The 23,480-nt window shown below is 39.2% G+C and overlaps 2 protein-coding genes and 1 long non-coding RNA gene across 7 annotated transcripts in view; 2 read left to right on the top strand and 1 right to left on the bottom strand.

The window, feature by feature from the left end:
- LOC105693012 (prolyl 4-hydroxylase subunit alpha-1) overlaps window positions 1-23,480 on the bottom strand; it is an 87,206-nt gene that overhangs the window by 4,481 nt on the left and 59,245 nt on the right. For 3 of the 5 annotated variants that reach the window (XM_012412639.3, XM_048656779.1, XM_012412640.3), the window contains exons 2-9: window positions 20,819-21,029; window positions 2,652-2,974; window positions 2,344-2,511; window positions 1,400-1,572; window positions 991-1,257; window positions 671-895; window positions 453-518; window positions 31-196 (exon numbers count right to left, since the gene is read on the bottom strand). In XM_012412639.3, the coding sequence (XP_012268062.1) occupies window positions 31-196; window positions 453-518; window positions 671-895; window positions 991-1,257; window positions 1,400-1,572; window positions 2,344-2,511; window positions 2,652-2,974; window positions 20,819-21,000 (1,570 nt within the window). In that variant the 5' untranslated portion in view covers window positions 21,001-21,029. Of the gene's footprint in view, window positions 1-30; window positions 197-452; window positions 519-670; window positions 896-990; window positions 1,258-1,399; window positions 1,573-2,343; window positions 2,512-2,651; window positions 2,975-3,601; window positions 3,849-20,818; window positions 21,030-22,243; window positions 22,366-23,480 lie in introns of those variants that run through there. The other 2 variants (XM_048656778.1, XM_048656777.1) reach the window with 2 other exon arrangements.
- LOC125501351 lies at window positions 13,335-13,975 on the top strand. Its single transcript, XR_007278908.1, has 3 exons — window positions 13,335-13,574; window positions 13,676-13,725; window positions 13,851-13,975. It is a non-coding gene; the product is annotated as an uncharacterized LOC125501351 (long non-coding RNA).
- LOC105693011 (probable helicase with zinc finger domain) lies at window positions 14,549-19,782 on the top strand. The gene is made up of 4 exons (XM_012412638.3): window positions 14,549-15,616; window positions 16,161-16,838; window positions 17,067-17,579; window positions 17,663-19,782. Exons 1-4 carry the CDS (start codon window positions 14,708-14,710, stop codon window positions 18,335-18,337), a joined length of 2,775 nt encoding a protein of 924 aa, XP_012268061.2. The 5' UTR covers window positions 14,549-14,707; the 3' UTR covers window positions 18,338-19,782.

Here is a 23,480-nt window from a genome sequence, read left to right as displayed (position 1 = left end):
CTGAATTTGAATGAAAGAAATTTTACATACCCCACTTGGATCCAGTAAGGACTGGACAAGCCGCATGCCTGGTGCTATAATCCCCTTCGCCATTCGGTTTCAAATTGAACCAAAAAGCGGCACTTCCCTTTCTGGGCCACAAGGCGAGATTTATTTTGGTGAATACAGTTCCGCCACCTTGTTCCACATCGCTCATCTGTAATGTATCGATCCGTTTGTGTTAATTGTGAATATCACTTTTTAATAACTCAATTAAGTAGAATGATACAATGAAATTATTCAGTCAACTGACTCTATCTCAACAGAAATGTGGGCATCCAATGAATCTTTCTAAAAACTAAAATGTGTAAAAGTTTGCATAACAGCGAATATGAAAAACGAAGCTATGTACAAAACGTGTACTCGGATCGTGAGATTTATAGATAGATAACAAGAAACTCTGTATAACTTACGTAGTAAAGAACCGTAGCGATACGATTTCCAGTTCCAAGTCCTTTGAAGGCATTTTTTTCTGCTCGCTGCAGAAAAAATATCGTCATTACACGTTCGAATAAGTGATTAATTCTTCTGTTTGCCCTTTTGGATTCACGATTAATTAGGATGGGATCAATGGGCATGTGAATTTATACAGGCGATATTAGATAAAACACAAAGGAATCGTCGTATTTACCCTGGCGAAATCGAAGTGCGGTTCGTAATGGCCACCGATTCCATAATTGACCACTTGTAGTTCTTCTGCGGTATCCACTGTCAAACTTGTCATGTCTTCTACACGTCTACTGACTGCTTCCACATGGGGATGTTCGTATTCCTGTAGCCATGCACTTTTGCTGATACGATAATGCGCGATTTCAACCTCACCGGTCTTGTAGTTCTGCACGGTGGCTCTCCTGAACTGTACGAAAGATTAAACGTGTTTATGAACTCATCGTCTCGAATCTTTTCATTTTACGCTATTTTTTTTTTTGCCTCCAACTAGCGATAACTTACCCTAGGCTGAGCCATCCTCTTAATCGTGTCAATTTCTTCGTCGTATATCACGTCGTGATAGATAACAATTCTAGGCTCGAGGAAGGCCTCTTCTTCTTTGAAAGGTGCAATCTTTAGGAACGGGATTCCTCGTTCTACGTAACGGCACTTCAGATTCTTCTGCACGTCAACCGGAAGCGAAACCTCCCCGCGACATAGCATTTCATACCTCTCCCTTTCCGTCAACTCTTCCCACGTTTTGATCTTCTTTTCAGCGACGGTGTACGGCTGGAAAGTTTATAACTTTATGCATGAAAATGTTGAATAGACGCGGATGCCTACTTCACAGTTCTTCGTCATTTACTTTTATTTTCTTTCAATTATCGTCGGTGTCTAATATTTTGGAGAAAATTGCAGGAAACCAACTCACCTGATCAGCAGGAGGGCCTTCGTCCTGCCCGTCTTCGCCGCGCTTCCTTCTCGCCTGGGTTGATTTCTTCTGGATTTCTTCTTGGTAGTACGCTCTGTTACCTAGCGCTCTTTGATGCGTCGGAACCAACTCCAGAAGTTCGTTTGTCATGCTGAGTGCACGGGCGACATTCCCTGAAAGAGCAAAAAATATTTTAAAGCTTTTCAAATCTCTGAGATTTTACACCTAATCCGCACTCCGATGCTTTCATCGCCAAATTTCCGCTCCTCTCCAGGAAATCCCATTGAACCGGGTGAAAACCATTTGAAATCGTAAACGCAATCGGGCATTAAATCGTGTAGAACGGTATGAAATCGCGTGTACGTTTCGTAAAACGAGGGGAGGAATCCTCTGCTAGCGAATTTTCGGCGCCACCCTTATAAAACGGAATAACTTGCCGTGCTCCGGATATTGCAGCAGGAAAAAGGAGCTTCTCCGCACGTTTAAACGCGAGACCTTTATACGGCGTACAAAGTGGCGTTGGCTAACAAACCGAACGGTACAAGATACTTCGAAGGAAAGAAGATCGGCGGGGTTACTCTTCTCCCCGCGAGTTTCGAGTCGAAATAAATTTGCAACTTAGTTCACCGGGCAGTGTACCGCGAGAGCGAACTGCTGCGCCCTAAGAAATTTACTTCGTAATTTATAATGCAACTCCGGTACAAAACTTTTCCAGATTTTACTCTTCCCACAGCCTAGCCGCCCCGAGATACCACCCGGCGAAACCCGCTCCGCTAAATTCGCCTACATACCTGCGAAAACTACAACGAAGCAAAAGTGTGTACGTGGATTAAAAAATTCTTTTTAATCTGAAAACCGTGACCGACGTATTTCCACGTTTTATACTTTTGCTGTAGTTCAGGTTCATTGAACGGTTACAGTATACTTATAAGTAATACATTCACCTTGCATGTAGGTTGAGAAAGCAAGGTACTCCAAAATATCGGGTTTTGTTGTTGTTGTTCTGTTGTGTTCCTCCTGCAAACGGTCCATGGCCTCCTGCATCCACAATACCGTGTGATAATAATCGGCATTGTTGTACGATTGTCTGCCAAGTTCGAAGCAATCGCCCGCTGCAAATAATCATGCGCCGTTATTGTTTCAAAGGTTGGAAATTTAGGGGAAAGATCGAGTCGAAATGTAATTCCGTTAAAGTACAACAACAGTCGAAATATACTTCAAGGTAAATGACAACGACTGTGAACATCCTTACCGCTGAGGCCCGTACTGTACTGAACTCCGTTCAATACGCCTCTGGCAACATGGGATGTATCGAGTTTGTAGGTATCTTGGAGTCTCATAAGAGCGACAGCAGCTCCGTTCAGATCTTCGTCGGTAGGAAACTTGAGATCGTTTCTCGATGTCGTTATGTTGGCTACGAAGGCTTTACCCACGTCCTCGGTGATTAGCTCCTCTATCCGTTTCCAATCGGTCGTCAAACGCTTTACGAGGAGATAAGCGTTTATCGGATTCGACAAATACTGCTGAATGTTTCTCGATGCTTCCTCGTGCTCCCGTGCGTAATCCTCAACGTTTCTGAAATACCATAATGCGAAGCAAAACGCAACGGATCAGTGCCATGGAAATTATGCCGTACACAATAGATCTTCGTACGCAAAACCATTATAGAGAAAAAGAACCCATAACGATTAATTTCGCGGCGACGGTGCATCACGCGAAAATCTATGGTAGAATTTATTCCCGACGCGACGGTATATTATAAGGATTTCGATGAGACGACGACCGTGCCGAATGAACAATGAAGTGTTCGGAAGATTTACTTGAGCAGCGGCTCAAGATATGGGTGTGCTTTCCACGCGCGGATCAAAGACACGAGGATTTACGAGTATGAGGACCGTGGATCGGAAAGATTCCTTCCCTTTTGTCGAAGGATCCAATAAGGTTCATCCCTACTATTTTCGTATTATTTTTTTTTTTTTTCTTTTTTTTCATCGTACTTTATATACACTTTTTCCTTCGTCTCACCGCGATGTAATAAAACGCGATATGGATCATCGCCGAATATTTTCCGCAGCACTTCATTGAGCCCAGATAATAATGTAATCCAGCAATCAAGTTTCCGAACGATTGAATCGGATTTTTATATGCACCGGTGTAATAGTCGTATTTCTGTGTAAAAAGTCAAATCCGCAAGATGCGTACATGGCGTGAAACGCGCTTTTCGTGACTCCGATTCTTGGAAATTTGAAACGTGAAATTGCTCGGTAGAAAAAACCCGCACAGAGTCCATCGGAGGCGCGATTACCAACCAACCGGTTCCCCGAGGGGATATACGTACAGTCTACATATTGCAAAAACGTTACTGGTTTATTCGCACAGATTTCACAGTTTCCTTTTATTTTTGGCCGAGAGCCAAGCATCGCCGGAAGTCTCTACCTCCCGCGCGAACGGATACTTTCCGCCCTCCTCAAAGCGACCTGCGTTGTCTCAGATTCCATCCGCCAATGTATAACTGCATACGTGTCGCGAAAAAAGAAGAGCGTGTACATCGGACTACGTATGTACATTCAGTTAAACATGAGGTATGTATACATATAATACGAATGGAACAGCCGCAACACTTTAAGGGCGCTCTCACTTTAAGCTCCTCGATACGATTCCGACCTCGGCTATTTTATAACTCCGTGAGCAGATTGGTGCCATGTCATAGCTAATGTAAGGAAATCATCGTTGCCGAAAGACTACCGAGTATACGAGTACATACATAAATGTGGACGAATCGTACAAAGGAGGGTTTAAACTGGGACTGAAACTGCTAATACAAACTTTCTAACACACCCAATGCGTATTACACGCAGGTACACCTACTCGAGTGCGTTAAATTAATTATATCTGAATTGGGACGGAATTCATTCGATCATCGTCACGTAGTGGTCCAGATACGATGTTGGATTTTACTCGACTCGATTATTTTACACGACCGTGACGACTCTTCTTCATTCCATGTTATCGACACATGGATTACAGAAATGAAAAAAAATATATTCCTTACTTTGATTCTCCGCCTCGATCGAGATCGAGTTTTCATTGCTTTTGTTTTTATTGCACAATGAATGATTTTTTGTTTATTTTCATATAGGTATACTCGAAGTCTTCTCTTGTTTTATGGTTTATATCACGTCCGACGGAAGGAGTCTATGGTGGAAGGGCGCCTGCAATAATTGTGCATTCCTAATACGGAATCATGCTCATATATTTTGATAAATATTTTCAAAATACGACGAAAGAAATCATTGCCCCACTTATAATATATGTATACAGCTCCTGCGGCTGTCGGATCGGGACGAAATTTCTTTTCTCACTCTAATCCAATGGGAGGAAAAACAAATGGGAATTTTGTTCATCGGCGAGCCTCTCTAGGTACCAAAATAACGTCTTTCCGTTCATGCATGTGAAAAAAACATATATATATATATATATGCATCTAGCGTGCATCGCGATAGCACCGAACGGAATTCCCCTCCCTATTAAATGTGCAATATACGATTGTTCCCGATCGTTGTTGAAAAGTAATCTGCATCGAAGCGAGAGGTTTTAATAACCGACCGCGGGCAAATCTTCCATTCTCCCTTTTTCCCTGAAGTGGTCTCTTTGCCCCTTTTTTTCGTGTATGCATAATAACCTTAAACTCGTTCCGATCACGCCGCAGATTTGTGTGACCAAATTCGATATAAATCCAAAATCGTCACTTTTTTTTTGTTTTTAAATAAATCATCATATCCGATCTGCATTTGTTGAGAACAAATTCAGCTGACAATGAGTAACGAGTTGGTCAGTGTAGAGGGAAACTTGCAAGTTGCAATGGAGAGAATTTACGATTCTAAATATATTTCTCATTCGTAGGGAAAGGCGGGGCAAAATGGGGTAGCTCAGAAAATTTTGTAAAAATGCTGATGGACTTCAAACGACAATCTGGATATTTAAAACATGCTTTTTTTTTTTAACTATTTCAAAGAAATATTGATGGTAATAAATTGAAATATTATTATAATTATTAGTATCGATATCCGATGAGATAATTGTTACTTTTTCTTTGACTGAAAATCTTTCTCATTTATTCAAATACAAATACGAGAAAGAAGTTTCATCGTATTTAAGTTTCACAAAGCTCGGGCTTTTCTCAAGTACCTCCCCTTTTGCCCCGCCCTCCCCTACGTAGGTTGTCTATCAGATACTCGACTGTCGTTGAGAGGAAGTTTGAAAAAAAAAAAGAATTCCAGAACGTCAATGAAAGTTTAATGCATCAACGTCTTCTGGAAAACTTATTTTTCAATTCGGGAAACCTATATGAAAAATATAACCCTTTGATTTCCTTTTTGAGAATCCGCAAAATTCCTAATCGTCGAGAAGCACGTCACCATGTAGCTATAAAACCCGATTTACTTGAGTAGAAGAGGCGGCGATTCTTAAATTAGAAAATTACTTTGTTCGTCCACCGAATTTCACGGACGGTTGAATTAACGCTTACATGGTGAATTTCGTTTCTTTAGGACGAGGTGCAAAGTTTAATTAAAAAGTTTAATGACCATAAGGTAAAAGGAATACACGGATGCCCGTTGTCACCTATAATTATTGTATCATGTTTCTTCACGTGGAAAGTCTCGTTTAATTCTCATCTCCTTGACAGTTCTCCAGTGTGTAAAATGTCCTGTTTTCCCAGAATTTTTCCTCGATGAACTTATCATTACATGAGGTACAATATTCGGGCTCAATGCCAAAAGTTTGTTATTTTCTCTTCTCTCTTTCACCGCCATGGTTTTTCAAGAAATCATCAATTCTCGAATAATATCGAGATAAGTTTGTTTTTTTCATCTTCAGTCATTTGGTTTTACTTTTTATGTTTATCTCTACGTGACTTATCTCGGAACTAAAGCAACTAGAATTATGTGGTTGCGATTTAAAAAAAAGCCACCACGACGGCACGGAGTCGCTAGCGCTACAGGATATTTCATGGTAATGGATTTATAATTAACTCTGCCGCTTCGATCGATTAATATTACTTAATTAAAACTGAATTAACGCGAACGGCATACTTATACTCGGTACACATATATGCATACATAAATACACACAATCTACGAACCAATACCCGCGTGCATAATACACCTATATACACGTATATACGTGTGCTCGCGAGGCGGTAGAATAAGCAGAAAATCGTATTTATACAGATACCAACCTATTTCGCATACACATACAGTTTTCGATTAAAGTTATTTAACTTATTTCTCGGCTCAGATTTCTAAAGAAAAATAGAAAAAAAACAAACTGAAACTAAAGCAGTCATCACAGAGACTTTAATTAGTCTGCAGACTGTATAATATAGTACTTGGAAAAGAGGCGGAAGCGGTCTTCAAATTAATACCGCATCTCGCAGGTCTTCTATATGTATATGTATGTATGTATGTATACATATATATCATTTTATTCGCTCCTTCAAACTATCCCCTCGCGTGAGAAAAGAGGAGAGACTGCTCGCACGATAGGAAAAAGCGATATTCGACACAACGTGATTAAGGAATTTACAATAATTAAACAATGATCAAGGAGTGAATCATTCACGGCTACACGTAACTACATTCGCAATGTACCCCGAGAAAACGAGACAGAGCCGCCAACTACGACTCGATTAGTATAAATAACGCGGAAGAAAAACCAACGTATATGTCCTCCGTTTTACAGCAGTTCCCGCGTTGCAGCTAACTTCACTTCGAATCTGTGCTCCGATATGTATGTACTATAATCCTGAAAAGTTCTCTGGCTTTCTCAATGGAAATAAAACATGTTCTTATCTGGTGACCACCGCGGGGCGGTGTAATCCTCTTTTATTTTCTTCTCCATTTCTTCTTTAAAGATAAACTGAAGATGTATGTAACGTTACACCGATTAGCGAAGAGATGTATCAGCTCGTTTTCTCCACTGAAATATATACCAACCGGTGGACATTTCGATCATGTGCCGAACAGTGATAATAATTGAAAAATTTAGCCGATGTGCTTCGCTACACGGTCCGCTTACTTCCTTGTATACCTATACAGAGTCGGTTCATTCCCGGAGGCCCTATAGTATTGTACACGTGATATATAATTTATGTTATCTACAAATAGTGCATGGGAGCTGGGAGATAGTGAAAAGTGAAGCGAGCGCGAATTTCGCTTCACCAACTTCCTCGAACGAGGTGCTGATGCCCCGTGATGTTGTATTATGGTTTTCTGGGATTAACGTCGCTAAAGTACACGGCTACCGCCGATGTTGGGAAATTTAAGGTGCCAAAAGAATTCTCCCGGGACGAAGCCCAAAAGCGGCTAGGTAGTACCAATTGTAAGGCGAAATGCGAATAGATGGTTTAGACAGGGTCGAAGGAGCCGTTACAGTCAGGCGTAGTCTTAGTTAAGACAACACTTTAACCATAGATAGTTTTTTCCGTGAAAAAGGTGCTGCCGGTGTTGCCGATGTTGTTCTACCCGCGAGCCCTCCACGGCTATCCTGACGCGCCGCACGGTGTGAACTTTTACGCCGTATACTTCACTTCGCTTTACGTTACTTTTAGACTTTATTTTACAAGCCCGTGCGAGAGCCCGTGGACGACAGTGCACGGGGTTGATAGAAATTCGAATGACACCCGTCAGCATTCGTAGGGTTTTAGTGTTTCACAATGACGAGTACACGAATTACATGGGGCTTTCTATGCCAATTCAATTACCGAGTATAACGCATAGACTACATGGGGAGAATTGTTGTTTCCATTTCCAGGTAAAGGAGGGTTTAATTACCTATTTAATTTCATCAATTTTGTCACAATTGTTGAACATCAATATTTGCCGTCAGCGATTTTCTCGGAATGTTCATATGATTATTGAAAATCTATCGCAGGTTCTAGCTGTAATTTTTTCATTTTTTTTTTTTTTTTTGATTACATGGAATATACGAAATGAAATAAAAGTGGACGCATGACGAGCGTTTATTTGATCTGGCAGACGAACGAGTGAACGCAGCGACGCGTTCTGCTGACATACAAATTCGCGTAGAAATTCATTAATTCACAATATATATATATAGACGGGTATTGCAATGTTAGCAAAACGTTTCGGAGAACGTTGCAAAAAGCTAATATCTTTCGGCGAATGTCTAACCAATATATAGGCGTATCCTACGTATAAGAAGGTAATGGAGAGGTGCGAAGTGGCAAAAAAGTGAACCCTTGCAGCGTCCTTGGTGATTAGCTTTATATTGGGTGTTCATTTTTCGTCGAATTTTCGGGCGAGATTTATCACACGCTTTTTGCCAAAAGAGCCTCGTGCTCGTAGAAATGTCTCATTATAGCCAGAGTGTTATTGGCCATAAACCATAGAGATTGCAGAAATTAATATCAACAAATTCTTGTATGTGTGTGTGCCCTCAGATGTATATGTGAACACATTTTTGTCAGGATAGATAGGGTATACATAGACACAGAATAAGGACTAGTAAGGACTAGAGCCTGAATTACTTGAATCTTTTACACAAAACCCTAGAGAAATCAGTAGCCCCCTTACAGATGTACACATATGCACATAAATATGAGTAAATGAATGAATGAGGAAATTATAAACAAAATCATCCCATGTTTCGAAACATCCTCCTCGTCTCAAGAAGAATTCTATAAACATGGCGAAAATTTCCCTTCCATTATTCCAGTTTTCCGCACGAATTGTAACTTTTGATTATCGATTAGCGCGTATAGTAAGAAAATAAATTAGTTAACTTGTAAAGAAATTTGATTCCACGATATCGCGAAGGAATCCCACGATATCGAGAGAATTTGTAGTTGATTTCTTTTTTGTCTGCGAACTTTCGGTTGAAATATCGATGCTCGGTGCTAGATGGAGATTGCGGAAAAACATGAATTTTCGAGTTTAATGATATCTCTACCGCAAGGAGGAAAGCTCGCATAAATATTGGTGTATAACGAATGCGGGAGCGAAACCGTGGGGTTGCCTCGATTAATTGCGAAATCGATAATTAAAATCAGAAAATAAATGCGTACAGCAGCCGACGACTTTATCCGTATATCCTATAATATCACACCATGCAGCAGGCATCCATGAAACGAACGGCGTAATATACATCCGCGTATAGGTGCCTAGAGCGGAGAACTTTCATTTCCGTGCAACAGGAGCGTGAAAACAAAACTTTGTGTGCAAATGGCACCCGTGCATATACCACTTCATTCAGGATTGCCCGTGCGCCTATATATGTATGTAACATCGCGTTATGATACAAATGAAGTTTGCAGTCCCGCTGCCGCCCTTATCTATCGAATAAATCTTTCCTTTTGTGGTCTATACGGAGTGGCTTGTATCTCGCCTATTCTGCAGACTGTAGAAACTGGCCTCGCGGTACGGCGTACGTTCCGAACTCAAACAAATTCGAACCGCCTATTTTATAGCGTTACCGAAATTTCCAAGTTTCAATTTATCGCCGACTATAAATCGAGATGGAAAGGTCTTCTGACTCTACGCATGTAGGCTGAACCAATCAGCAATTGTTATTTAAATTTCTTCTTTATCATGTATTTATCTTTTCTTTACTTCCGGTGCTTTGAGTTTTCATTCTTATCCTCGTGAGTTCTCGTCTATCCTTTATTTTCCTTTCTATAATTTTCGAAACTTTGTTGCGCAGTGAATTCTATACATATACGTGACGAAGAAATATTTTGTTTTCTTCTCATACTAATTGTAAGAATTTTTTTCAACGGTGATTATTCGTCAATTTTATTCGCTGTGACCGGGTATACCTATACATATGTATAGTTATGTGAAAAAGAGCCAGCTAAAGCTGTACCGGGAATCGAAGGTATATATGACACCAGGAATGATCTGCCGATATCGAACAATAAACGAAACTAATTTGTGCAGCGGCTGTAATCTCAATAATAATTGAGCGAAAAAATGTCGAAGAAAAAAAGAAATTGAAAGAGTAACGAGAGCGACGGTGGTGAGTAACGTTCTACGAAGCCGACTGCCTAGATTTTACAGTTTCAGCGGTTTTTCGTTTCCGGAGATATACAGCTGGCGCGATGAATCGGATTTTCGTACCGTAAGGGCTTAAAATTTGTTCGACTAACTTTACAGAAATTACGGTCGATATAACAGTGGAGATTCTGCGGTCACGAATCCAATAGTTTCTAGCTGAAATTCTTGCCCGCAGTTCGAATTACTCCCAGCCATCATTGGTTTAATTAGTTTTCTCCGCATTTTAAGCGGATCGCGGGAATTACATTCTTGGAATCTGCGATAAGACTAATCGGCTGATTGTTCCTTTTTTTTGCCATCCTTATCCGCATATAATTTATCATCCCAATTGCGATTTCAACGCATATACCGCAACTTTACATCGACATTTGGATTATTAATGTTGAATTTATCTTTTTTTCCGAATCTCTTTACTTCTAATCTATTTTTCAGACGCCACCCCATATGCGTAGATGATGATATGAAACTTTTTCACTCAATAACATGTTCCAACTTTTATTTATCACACACGCCTTTCTACGACTCCTACGAAAACCATCTCGTCACGTAATGCCAACATTCATAATTTGATATCGTCGTAGAACGCAGAAATATCATTTCACGGATACCTATACTTTGAAAAAATACTCCAATATCCCCACCACATTCATAAGTGTATACAAAATTTTTCTACCTCTACGAAATGTTCAATTTTCCGTGGTGCGGTACAAGGTAACATGTACGAATATAATATACTAAACGAAGAAAAAAAGGAGAGCTATAGCCATAATTTTATCAACAGATGAGATGCTCCGTAACGTAGTAGGACATGGCGAGCAATTTCAAGTGGATGACGTTATCGTACCTGTATACCTATATATGTATGCATACAAGTTTCAGTATAACTTTTGCAAGGGGTTATATGACACTACGTAATACGTAGCGGATGCAGAATAAGGGTGTCGCCATTAACTATACATGACACTGACTAATCACTCTACCGGATAAAACATCGAACTAGCCACAAAACTGTTTATACGTTATGAATAAATTGCGCGCCGTTGAATCAACTTCCCGAAAATTGCAGTAGTACGACCGATAAACTTCATCATATTTCGATTCTCCCCAAAAACGGGTGAGAACAGTAGTAGATATTGAAAAGTCCCGCTGTAGAATAAAACATTAGTAATGGAATACCTTTCCTCTAATTGTAAATACAACGGTTAGTTCGGATCCTTCGAACGAGCTACGAAGGATACGAGTGAGAAAGGGGTGGAGGAGGGGGTGGGGGTCTGAAATTAGCATCGAAGGGTTACTATTATGTAAACGTTACTTACGTTCAGACTACGCATTGGAAAGGTCGAAAGTGGAGTGGAATTTGCATCAGAGAGAACCTGACGCGGTATAACTTTGCGGCCCGATGGTTTGAACACCATATAAAATCGACGAGGACAAGAGATTTCTGTATAGCTGTCTCGCCACTTAACCGAACCATTAGGATCGTGCGGGGCTAGCGAGCACATAGCTCTATGGAAGGCAGAAATAGAGCGAAACGGAAGCTCGGGATTCGAGAATACATATATATATATATATGTATATACGTATATACGCTATATGTATATAGGGGCGAAGGGCTCACTTTGCTCTTGAAGGACTAAAAGCGGACCGAACGTGCGAGCTATCAAAGCAGTCGCCAAATGGCGCCAGTGTTCATCTCGTGACAGTAGGTATGTACCTAACACGTATACCTATGTACTTACCCATGTATAGAGTATATACGTAGAAAGAGAACTTATCTAAGGACACCGGGCATCCTTTACTTATACCGCTGCACATTTATACGCGAATGTGTGTATCCGTATATGTGGACATACGTATGTATGTGTGTACGCTACATATACCAAAATTGCGAAATCCGAGATACGATATGGGAGATCGAGGGGTTAACCACTCGCAAAAACGAGCCGTTCAAAACCGCGCGCGTATAGTATGTATATACATATATATATACCTATATAAAAGTATAACGCAGCCCCTATATTAGATTCTTCTGACGATACTCGTCCTCCGTGAATGCGTGATATTTCTTCCACGATATTTTCGAGGATTTTCGAATCGCGAGGTCCAGGGGGATCGTTTTTGAAAATTTCATTTCAACGGTTGTATATACATCCGATAAAAAAGCGGTCAGGTACATTACACATGTCCACGGTCAGCCAATTACCCATCTTCCATTCACGTTTCGTTTTGTACAACTGCGAATATTCATGGAATATGAATATATACAGGTAGAGTAGGAGGTGTACTCCGCAAACGTTAAAACGACATCGGCAACGGTGCCGCTTTCCCAGCTGAAATAATAGACATAATTATCGGAATCGCAAATCGATGCTCGTCTCTTTGGCTAAAAGCTTCCGTTTGCGTCTGCAGCATATATAGCCGAAAATGGTAGCGATTTTAGTTCCGAGCGAAAGACGTTTGTAGGATAAATTGAGGAGAAAAGAGGAGAAAAATAAAAGAGTTGGAAACATTTATTTTATCTCTATATTTTCGAAAGCGTCTCCCGCGCTACGGCAATTCTTTTGAATAAGATCTTTATCTGTAAGAATTTGATGCGCGCCAGCCATACCGCGTATAGGTGGTTTTGTCTCATTATACGACATCGTAAACTAAGAAACATGTGAAAAATTTGCTGATTTATACAAATCTATATCTCCCACGGCGGTATACATCACCTGTGGTTACATATACCGTACACTTAATACTCCGATGATGAAAATTCGAGTGACGTCAGTGAAATCGGTTCACCGATGAGTGGGGTGTACCTGAGCTGATGATTCAACGGCAAAAAACGATCTTCGTTGATTTTCTGTCGTAAAAAAAAAAACAACGGTACATTACGACCGAAAAACTACGCTTCTGGTTCATCTACTATTCCCTACTTTACCGTCGTCTGCACATACATGCTCGCAGGAGAGTCGAAAGATTAAGTTCGGTAAAGTTTTCTGCGAACTTCATCCACCCCGAATAAAGCTTTCATACTTTGTGCGATTCGAAATACGATACAAAAAAAAAAATTCCAAAACAATTCCAAACCCGCGACAAGATACCTTCTGAATTATGTATGTATACTCAATCTATAACGGTTATATACGAAAACATGCAATTGAGTTATTCTTAAAATCAAGCAGAGCCATACAACGTCCCACGATTTTTATTCTAGACTTAACGTAGTTGAAACTATGATTATTTGCGCTGCAGACCAGAAACAACGTGAGTATGAATTTGCAGCTCATAGAAGGCCAGATTTCTCATTTGCTTTTTTAACAATCATTTTTTTTTTAATGTCGGTCCGAATAATAATTGGATTACATTGTCGATGAAATCAACTGTTTCAGATTGGAATCGTCGAAACGAATACAGCTGCACCTGCAGTGCGGCAGGATAATGATATACGTATAAAAGTAGTGGAATCCGTAAAAAGAAAGAACAGGTATTTAATGATCAATTATAACTGTTATTGGAACAACATTCGCTTGCTAAGAACGTTTTAGCTTGGAATTAATGATATTTCCGTCAGTTTGTACCAAGCTGCGTATACACATCATAGGTACAATATTTAAAGAGCGGTAAAAAGAGGTGAGGTGATCAATATACCAGATACGGATCGCTATCATTGTAATCGTTCAAAATTTACAATTTCAAATTATATGAAAATATGTTCACCTAAACTTCTGGACGAATGACAACAGGATTGTCGAAGTTTATCGTTTCAATTATTCCAGCTTTCTTCTGTTGATCGAAGCAAGTCAGATATTGAAACAAGTAACTGACAGTCGAATTCAAAATCGAAATAGTGGACAAGTGCCGACGCCTTTGTCAAGATGTTTCGTATGTTGACGAAAATAAATTCTCTAGTCGTATTGTGGCGCCCCTGAGTGGGCGTCCGCTTTTATCCATGTATAGCTTGCATCGACGGCGCTCCGGAAATCAATAAAGTAAAAGCGGTACCCGTTAGATGGCGATTGCGTTAATGCGTGCGCAATTCGATTCAAGTTTCCCCTCTAGAGTCTCGGCCAGTCGCCGCGTAATTGTCAGCCGGATAAGATGTATTATTGTTTACGTATTAGAAAACGGTCCTCAGTATAAATTGAAAGAAACATCGAAACAATGAAATAAAATTCAATGTCAGTTGTTTAATCTCGGCATTATTTGGTTCAATTTAATGTAGCTAATCTGATAAAATCAATTAACGATGATTAGTTCACCGTGCAAGTGCGACGAGGTTATGTTCGTGCAGAATATATTACCGAACTTCTCAAAGATTGTTGAGACGAAATGGTTTACATCGGACAATCCGGAGTCCGTTATGTCGAGTTCCCTTGAAGACGTTGTGGCATTTGTAGACTCGCAATTGCACCTCAAATTCTGTTCAAAAAACGTGAAGCACACCTGGACGTTTGAGGTACTGACCACAGGGAAGTCTTTGGAGAACGTATCCCTGATGTTAGAAAATCACAGGGAACATTTCACCATAGTATCGGTAACTAGTTTGGAAGGTAGCGAGGGCTTGTACACCGGACAAGAATGGTTCAAAGCATCTGCGGCATTGCCAGGCTTGGATTTGAACCAACCTAGTAGCACCCGATACAAAATAACCATAGGTTTCAAGACAGATCGTTACGGGACCTACAGACAAACCGTTATCTTTGGTTTTGGCGGTTATCCAGTTCTGTTTGGGCAGATATCTGCAGATTGTATCCCAATTGATGATTTACCGAGACTTGAGGAGGCGCGCCGCATAATACTGAGTCAGAATGCAAGAAAATGGACGAAGAATAACACGCACATCGTAGCCTTTGAATCTCCCTTTGTTCCCGCTAGAGATATAAAAGAGGTTAATTTAACGAAAGCCTATCCTTTTCCTGACGAAACTAACTTTCATCTCACCCACGATACACTCACTGAAGAATCTCTGACACCCACAAACTATCGCGGTCGCATGCATGAGCTTGTTGCCATTGAGGAACTAGCGAGACACGAACAAGTCGCTAGGTACAATATTGTCACGCAGATCAGACTCTGCCAGTATTACATCGTCGCGCCAGATGCCGACTGTGCTACCACAGCCAAGTATGCCCCTTCTGGAGAATTATTTGCTCAGGTAATTGAAAGAAGGCTCTACACAAATTGTGATTATATATCTAGTGCTAGATATTTTGTGTTTCTATTCACAAATGTATTGTGTTAGTTGTGTTGAGATGCAATTATTCGTTGAATTCGTGTTTACAGAAGCTCAATAGCCAGGAGTTTATCCTGAATTCTGTCAAGCATCACTTAACTTGAGAATAATGCAAAAATTTTACTTCTTTCTGAAATAATGCTTAATAACATTGGGAATGTATTAAAGAAGTGAGGTATTCTGCAGGAAAATTTAATGACTGATTCATTTGTGAAATTGATAACTCTCCTATTACATATCTTTTTATAACTTCTTGCAACGCATTGGTAATTTTTTGTAATGATTTTCATTTTGATCAAGGCGTTATTTTGATATACGCACACCTCACAATCTTAAGAAAAATACAGAATTATTTTATTCAGAAGCTTGAAGATACCCTAGCACAATTTGTGGTTTCTTATTTTTTGACGAACAGGCTCTGAATTCTTTTTATTTTACAATATTTGATACGTACGTATGCCCCTAGCTACCACTGGGACGAGAAATTTCTGAAGATTCTAAGAGCGGGCGGTTGTTGCTAAGGGGTTGCAGTAAAGTTCTGTTCAAGCCTATCGGCTGGGAGAGAAGTGATAATAATCAGCGACAAATAGTGTTCGAGGCTCATATCGAGGATAAATGTAATCGAATAATTTACTTGCGGTTATCTAAGAATTGCATAGAAACACTTCAGCTGCGGCCCGAAATAGATGTAACTGTCCAAGTGCAATTCCAACTGAATCGACTACCTTATTGCGAGTGGCATAGATCTATAGACCGTGTAATTGACACAAGTTTGATTTTTCCTGTGATCACTGAAGACACGACTATACCATGGAATTCTGTAGAGTACTGGAGTGCGCAGTTCGATCAAAAGCTAAACGCAAAACAACAGCAGGCAGTTATTGCTATGATTGCCCCTATCAACATGATTTTGCCTCCGATTCTCCTTGTTGGACCCTTCGGCACTGGCAAAACTTATACTCTCGCACAAGGAATACGCATGATTCTCAACAAAGGGCCTAAACACAAGGTCTTACTTTGTACACATAGCAACAGCGCTGCTGATTTATATGTTAAGGACTTCTTTGACGCGTGGTACAAAGAATCTATGGACACCAGACTTAAACCTCTACGAATCTACTACAAGGGGCGATTTAGAAACACGGTATGCAATCAGAGGTTTTATTTTCGCCAACAATAACTTGCGGATTTTCAAATTTACTCAGAATCTAAATAAACTACTGTCCACCTCTGAAATCGAATCGTTTTGCTACGCGCTGATTTTTTCAGATACCTATATTCAATGTCTCTGTGTTTTCGTTTCTTTTCATTTTTTCAATTTCGAGCACTTATCTTATTCTCTATCTAAGGGGAAATCAATTAACTGGTACAGGTACACCCGGTAGTGCAAGAATATTGTCTCATGGATGAAAATGGTCGATTTCGAGAGCCTACAAAGGATGATATCTTGCGCTGTGGTTTGATAATCGCAACTTTGGCAACATCTAGCTGCTTAGCAAGTCTGGATGCTGGACTCACTCACATCATAATAGACGAAGCTGCCCAGGCAATGGAGTGCGAGGCTCTGACTGCTCTCACGCTTGCAAGAAGCACAACTCGTTTGATATTAGCCGGTGATCAAATGCAATTGGCTCCCGAATTATACAGTGATCTTGCTAGCGAACGAGGGCTAGGTCTGAGCCTTCTAGAGAGAATCTGCAATCTGTATCCACCACTCTTTCCGTGCAAAATTCTGCTCTGTCAGAACTACAGAGCTCATTCAACCATCATAGGACTAACTTCAGAATTATTTTATTCCGGCCAAGTCGTTGGATGTGGCAAACACTTGGCACATCCTATCTTCACCCCGTTGACCTTCTTCAGCGTTCAAGGGCAAGATGTTCAGGTGAGATATTTTCCACGAATACTGCATTGAAGAAAAATTGTTTTTGAACGCAACCTACAAAGTTTCTGCCTATTTCTGTGCAGGGCATGCATTCAACTGGATTCTACAACGACGCTGAGGCCTTTGAGGTAACGGACCGAATAGCGGAATTGAAGAGTCGTTGGCCTACGGAGCAGTGGGGACCATATGGCGAGGGGGCGATCGGAGTGGTAGCCCACTACGCAGAACAGGTGTCAAGGATCCGTATGGAGCTGCGAAAACGTAAGCTGTTTGATATATCAGTGGAGCGAGTGATGAATGTTCAGGGAAAGCAGTTTAGAGCTGTTTTCATAAGCACTGTTAGGACACGAAATAGTTGTCAATATTCAACGGATGCCAACATAAAAGACTATGGCTTTTTGAGTAATCCAAGACTGTTGAATACTTCTATAACCCGTGCAAAGTGTCTAGTAGCGATTATTGGGGATCCAGTGGCTCTCCTGACAATTGGATCTTGTCAAAGAGTTTGGGAAAAGTTTTTCTCCGTTGCAACATTATACGGTATAGATTACGTCACTCTTAGAAGGTACGTCGACAATTTATCACAAACACCAGTCTCTGCACCACTAAATCCATTAGCAAAAGAATTCGTGCCTAGAAGCCCACAGCCTCCTTATCAAGTGGAATATGTACCAATCCCGGTGCCGTATCCAGTGATATATTGTAACTCGATTAATAATAATAATAACAATAATAATAATAGTAGTAGTAGTAATTAGCCAGCGTCTAAAACCAAGTCATCGCTAGATGTCTTACAGAAATAAATAGAAATTCATGTCCGATTATAGTTGCACTCGTTGATTGAACCTATTGCTGCCAGACTTATAGAGAGATCATGAGTAAGCTTTTTAACGTATGTGGTTTTGTACCGGCGACGTTGGTTTCTTAACGTAAAAGAGAGATGTGATTTGAATGCTATGTGCTTCTTTTAAAAAAAAAAAATTTTTTCCCTCCTAGTCTCTCTGTTGCCTCTTTCTATTCAGCCTTCGATGCTAAGAATCACATTGAGATAAAGAATAATAGATGAACAATTGATTGTATTAACCGATTTTCATTTTTTGTACATATGTATAAATTATAAAAATACAAATTTATACTTTTTCAATGCAATGAATGAGAAAATCTTGAGAAAATTTTTTTAACAAATCAGTAACAAATGATCAACTATGTGACTCTACTTCCAGTGTTCTGTAAATATGTATGAATTATAAATAGGAAATCTCTACATCTCTGGTGTTTTAAATGGGAAATAAAACAAATTTCGAAAATGCTTTTGCCTTTATAATTTTTAGAACATTTTATCGTACTGCAAAAACTACATTTATGATCATTGAGAGTAACTTTTTGTTCCTTATTTTTCATAAACATTATTCTGTCTTTGACTCCGTGATCAATCAAGCGCGTAGGTCCATGTTGATCTAGCATTGAATTTCTTCTATTTCTTTGTTTTCGAATGTTTTCTTTTTTATAAAAGCTTTTTTTCCAGTACTCATATAACCAGCTAGACAGGTTGTATTCAATCAAAGATGCATCAAATGTTGCACGAATTATCAATTCACTGGTATAGCATAATTAGTAGTGTAAAAAAAGAGAGGCAGATAAAGCGAGACAGAAAGAGAAAGACCGAAAGAGTCTAATGAGGAGAAATAGAGCGAAGTACATCTTCTTACGAAGAGCACTGTGGTAGCTATACTGTAAGGTTTTGTGAGTAGATCCCATCGATGTACTTTTTTTCTACTTCATTTAAATGACAATATTCAAACGACGGAGAGATAATTAAGTTTCGAAGAAAACGAGCCCCAGATGATATTTTTCATCTTGACAAATGCAAAGAAAAAAAAGTGAAAAAAAATTGAAAAAAATTGAAAAAAATATCATGAAAACGAGAAAAAAATTAAAAAAAAAAAAAAAAAACAGAAACGAAAAAAATGAGAAAAAAACGAAGAAAAAACATAAAAAAAAATATTAAAAATAGAAATTAAAAATTAAATTAAATATAAATAAATCAAGTATTGTATTAGACACCACGCAAGTTTATATTACATAATTATATATAGATATATAACTGTATGTTTCACAAATAGTTGTACATACGAATGATATTTGTTTAATAAATAAATGCATATGTCGTCAGAATAAAGAGAAAAAAAAATTTAAAAACCAACTAATCTGTGTAACGTTTGCGTAGTTATTCATATTCCTTTCCCTCATTTTCATATTATCCATATCGTTTCATTTATGTATTGTGACACATGCATATGAAAATATTATTAATATACGACATGTAACGGCTAAATCGTTCCATATCGTTCAAGTATTCTTTTCTTTTTTATACGAAATGCGGAAAGAAAATTTCTCAGCTTCTCTTGATTTGCAATTTTTACAATACGCGGATGTTTATTGAAAGAAGTTTTAAAGAACATTTGATTGAGTGGCTCGTAATTAGTTAGCGTGAATAAATGAAAAGAAATCACATTTATGTCACACCGGAAGTGTGAGGCAAAAGATTTGACATTACCGTACGAAAAAAAATTGTACTTAATACAAAAGAAACTGTTGAGTTTGTCAAAAGACTCTCTGAAATGAATTTTTCGTATAGAAATTCTACCGTACAGATCGTACTCTTGAATTTACGCAAGGATTGAATGTGATCAATCAAACCGCACGATAACGTATAATATATTCACCTTCGATCGCTCGAAAAATTATTACCAATCAACAAATTATTGTGCGGATGTAAATACACGAAGGGAAATATCGAACATGCAGTTACAGATATTAATCGGGCACATGACGTATGTATATACGCCAGATAGAGTTTCGGCGGTCAATTTATGATAATATCCAGCACAGCCAGACGTGACTCGATTCATAAAATTGTAAAGCCGTTCGCAAAATGGCATCGCTAACTCGAATCGAACTTATTAGGGTATAATAACTGTGGATATTAAAAGTCACAGTTTAGGCCTTTCGCGACAGAAATTATTCAAGTTTTCCAATAACTGCGTATGAAGATTGTAGGCATATTTGGAATGAGAAGTGCGACGAAATGTTTACCTGCATTTATACTTTTTCAATCAAATGGACGCACGAATTGATTGGGATTTTGCGGATTGATCCGGCCTTGATTCAAGACGATGAAAGAGCGGCAAGTTAACTAAAATAAAGCTTTCTATAGATATAGAACGTATTGTGTCTACCTTTTAAGTGTGGCTAGGCGTTCCTCCTGGGCGTGAATATAGCCATGAAGGGTATCGATAAGAACGGATTCCGTTTCCAAAAGCTCCTCCATATCGGCCAGGGCCGTGTAAAGTTCGGCGTATGCACCATCGGGAACCAAAATTCCGCAAAATATTGCGATTGCAAAAAATATTCTCCTCATCCTGCGACCGAGGGGTAGTCTGCAGAGGTCTGAAAGCGAAAAAATACACCCCTTCAGCATTTTCATCGTTACGAAACGATGCACGTGAAAAAGTATCCCGCAGAAGTGACCAGAAAAAAAAAAAAAAACGGTAAAAATTGCAATTGTTCAGAAATAAAATGTGATGGGGGGGGGGACCAGTACGCAATTTTTCGCGATGAATTTTTTTCGCCGATACGTCCTTCCGGTAGAACATGAAGCGTGAATCTCGTAAAATCACGTAGAACTATCTGCCAGAAGGGCGTGTTATCACCGAAACAAATGTCGATCCGAAAACTTGTGGACATTTTTTTTTTTTTCTAGCATCACATTTCAGCTCAACAATTGTTCATTTTGATTTTGATGTTTTTTCATCACTTTTGCACACTTTCACGTTTTCATGGCGGTATCCATAGATTTCGATATACATATTATATGACGCTGTATCGTGAGATTGTTTCCAACTGAATTGTTTGTTGCGGTCTATAGTAATTTTCATAAAACTTTCCGCGATGATATAATCAGCAGACAAGATTGTTGGACAAGTATTTTAAATCCAATCCGTCATTTTGAATCCGTGAACGAAAAATCAATTATTGGACATAAAATTTTTCGTTCAAATACCGTAACTAAAAGAACAACAAAGTCCTATGGTATAATGAAACGTTAAAGAACTTAAAACGGAATTCAAAATTATGAGAAGACGATAAGTATGGAGAAAAAAATTGTCGTATCTTTCGTCCGGGGCTAATGAGATTCACAAGCGAGTCGACGCAAAAGGCGTACGAAATAATTGAAAGAGCTATCTACCGAAAACCACGGTCTATAACGGCCGTTATGAAAACCCATCTAGGCGTACACGAATGCGATCATAAATTTCAAAGAGAAAAAAAAAAAAAACTCAATAGCCGTTGGCTCGAATTTTCGCACGAGAATAAATCTATTTTTCAAGCATCACATCGAGGGAAAAAAAGAAAGCACATCACGCTCTAATTAGGAGTAAATATGTCGGGGCACGGTCGAATGACGCGCTTATCGTTATCCGACGATGAAACGCGCGAAAAACGCATCCTACATTCCTGCCGAATCGAGTTGAAAAAAACGAAATGAAAAACAAAGATAAAACGTGATAACAGGAATCACAAAAATCGCGCCTCAACCACCGGCGGCTTGTTGTATATGTGTACACAGGTTATACATATAGGATGCACGTGTATGTACTTACATAACCCAAAATATTCGAATATATCCGGGTACCGTTCCGCAACGTTACATGAATACACGTATAGCTATGGTGCGAGTCCTATCGATCATATTCAAACAAACAAACGCACCGTTCTGTGTACGTTATAATCATAGGTGTACAGTAAATCCGCTTGCATCAGAGAACCTGTACTGTAAGTATGATAAAGCAAAACTACATCTATAGTAATGCACATCTCGTTTCCCAGATACGATCTTTATAGCACGAGTTCATCGGTGCGATGCCAGGGCTATAAAATCATCTTTCCTCAACGATTATTATCATACCCGGTGAATTTTGAGAGAAATAAAACCGGGGGCCACGGGATCCTCGGATAAATTTAAGTCCTGGAAGTCGCGCGACTGTCCAGGAACTTATGGGCACATTCTTTGAACAGTTTTTTTACCGTACCCCCATGGTACTCTGATAATTGGCGTACCGCACAATTATGTACATACATGTAGTAGGTAGGTACAGGTATAGGTATAGCTGAAAGCGGAGGGTCAAAGGGCTTCAATTTACCGGGTGTGTAAACGCGGAGTGACCTTTGCATAAATCAAGCGACACGAAACTGAGCGGGAGGGAGGGTAGGGGACGGAGGGTCAGCAAAAGTACTGTTTTTCTCGTTGCGAAATATATTGCTACATGCATAGAGCTATACGAAAAAATGACGAGGGTCGCATAATTCGGAGGTCGCGATGCTCTGTCGCACCGCAGCTGAAGAGAAATTTTTACTTGATTAACGTTCGATAATTTTGTTTTCAAGAATACGGTATTATTTTCTTACAATTAGATTTCGTTCGTTAATTGGAACGATATTTCGAATAAATATAGATTCAAAAAATCGATCGATTTTGAGAGAAATAAGATAAAGTTTGTGCATCATCATATTCAATAAAAATAATTTTGTTAATCGATTGTAGTATTGACAACGAATTTACACGAAGCGTCATGAAGATATACTTCGTTTCTCAACTTGTTTTTCAATTTGTTCAACCGAATAACGTTCTTTTTTTTTTTCTTCTTTTTTTTGTTGAATTTGTGTATCGTTTTTTTGTCATTCAATTTATCTACGAGGATTTCAACGCGAATTATCCACATGCATCTAGAGTGCAATGGTACGAGAATGGGAGAAAATAAATGTCGGGGAATAAAGTGGAAAAAAAAGCTTCCCAATTTCCGTAATAAACAGATTTTTTGAATTACATAGATGAGTCTA

This window comes from Athalia rosae, chromosome 6 (assembly GCF_917208135.1).
Source record: "Athalia rosae chromosome 6, iyAthRosa1.1, whole genome shotgun sequence".
NCBI classification, from domain to species: Eukaryota; Metazoa; Arthropoda; class Insecta; order Hymenoptera; family Athaliidae; genus Athalia; species Athalia rosae.
This window is presented reverse-complemented; position numbering and strand designations above follow the sequence as displayed.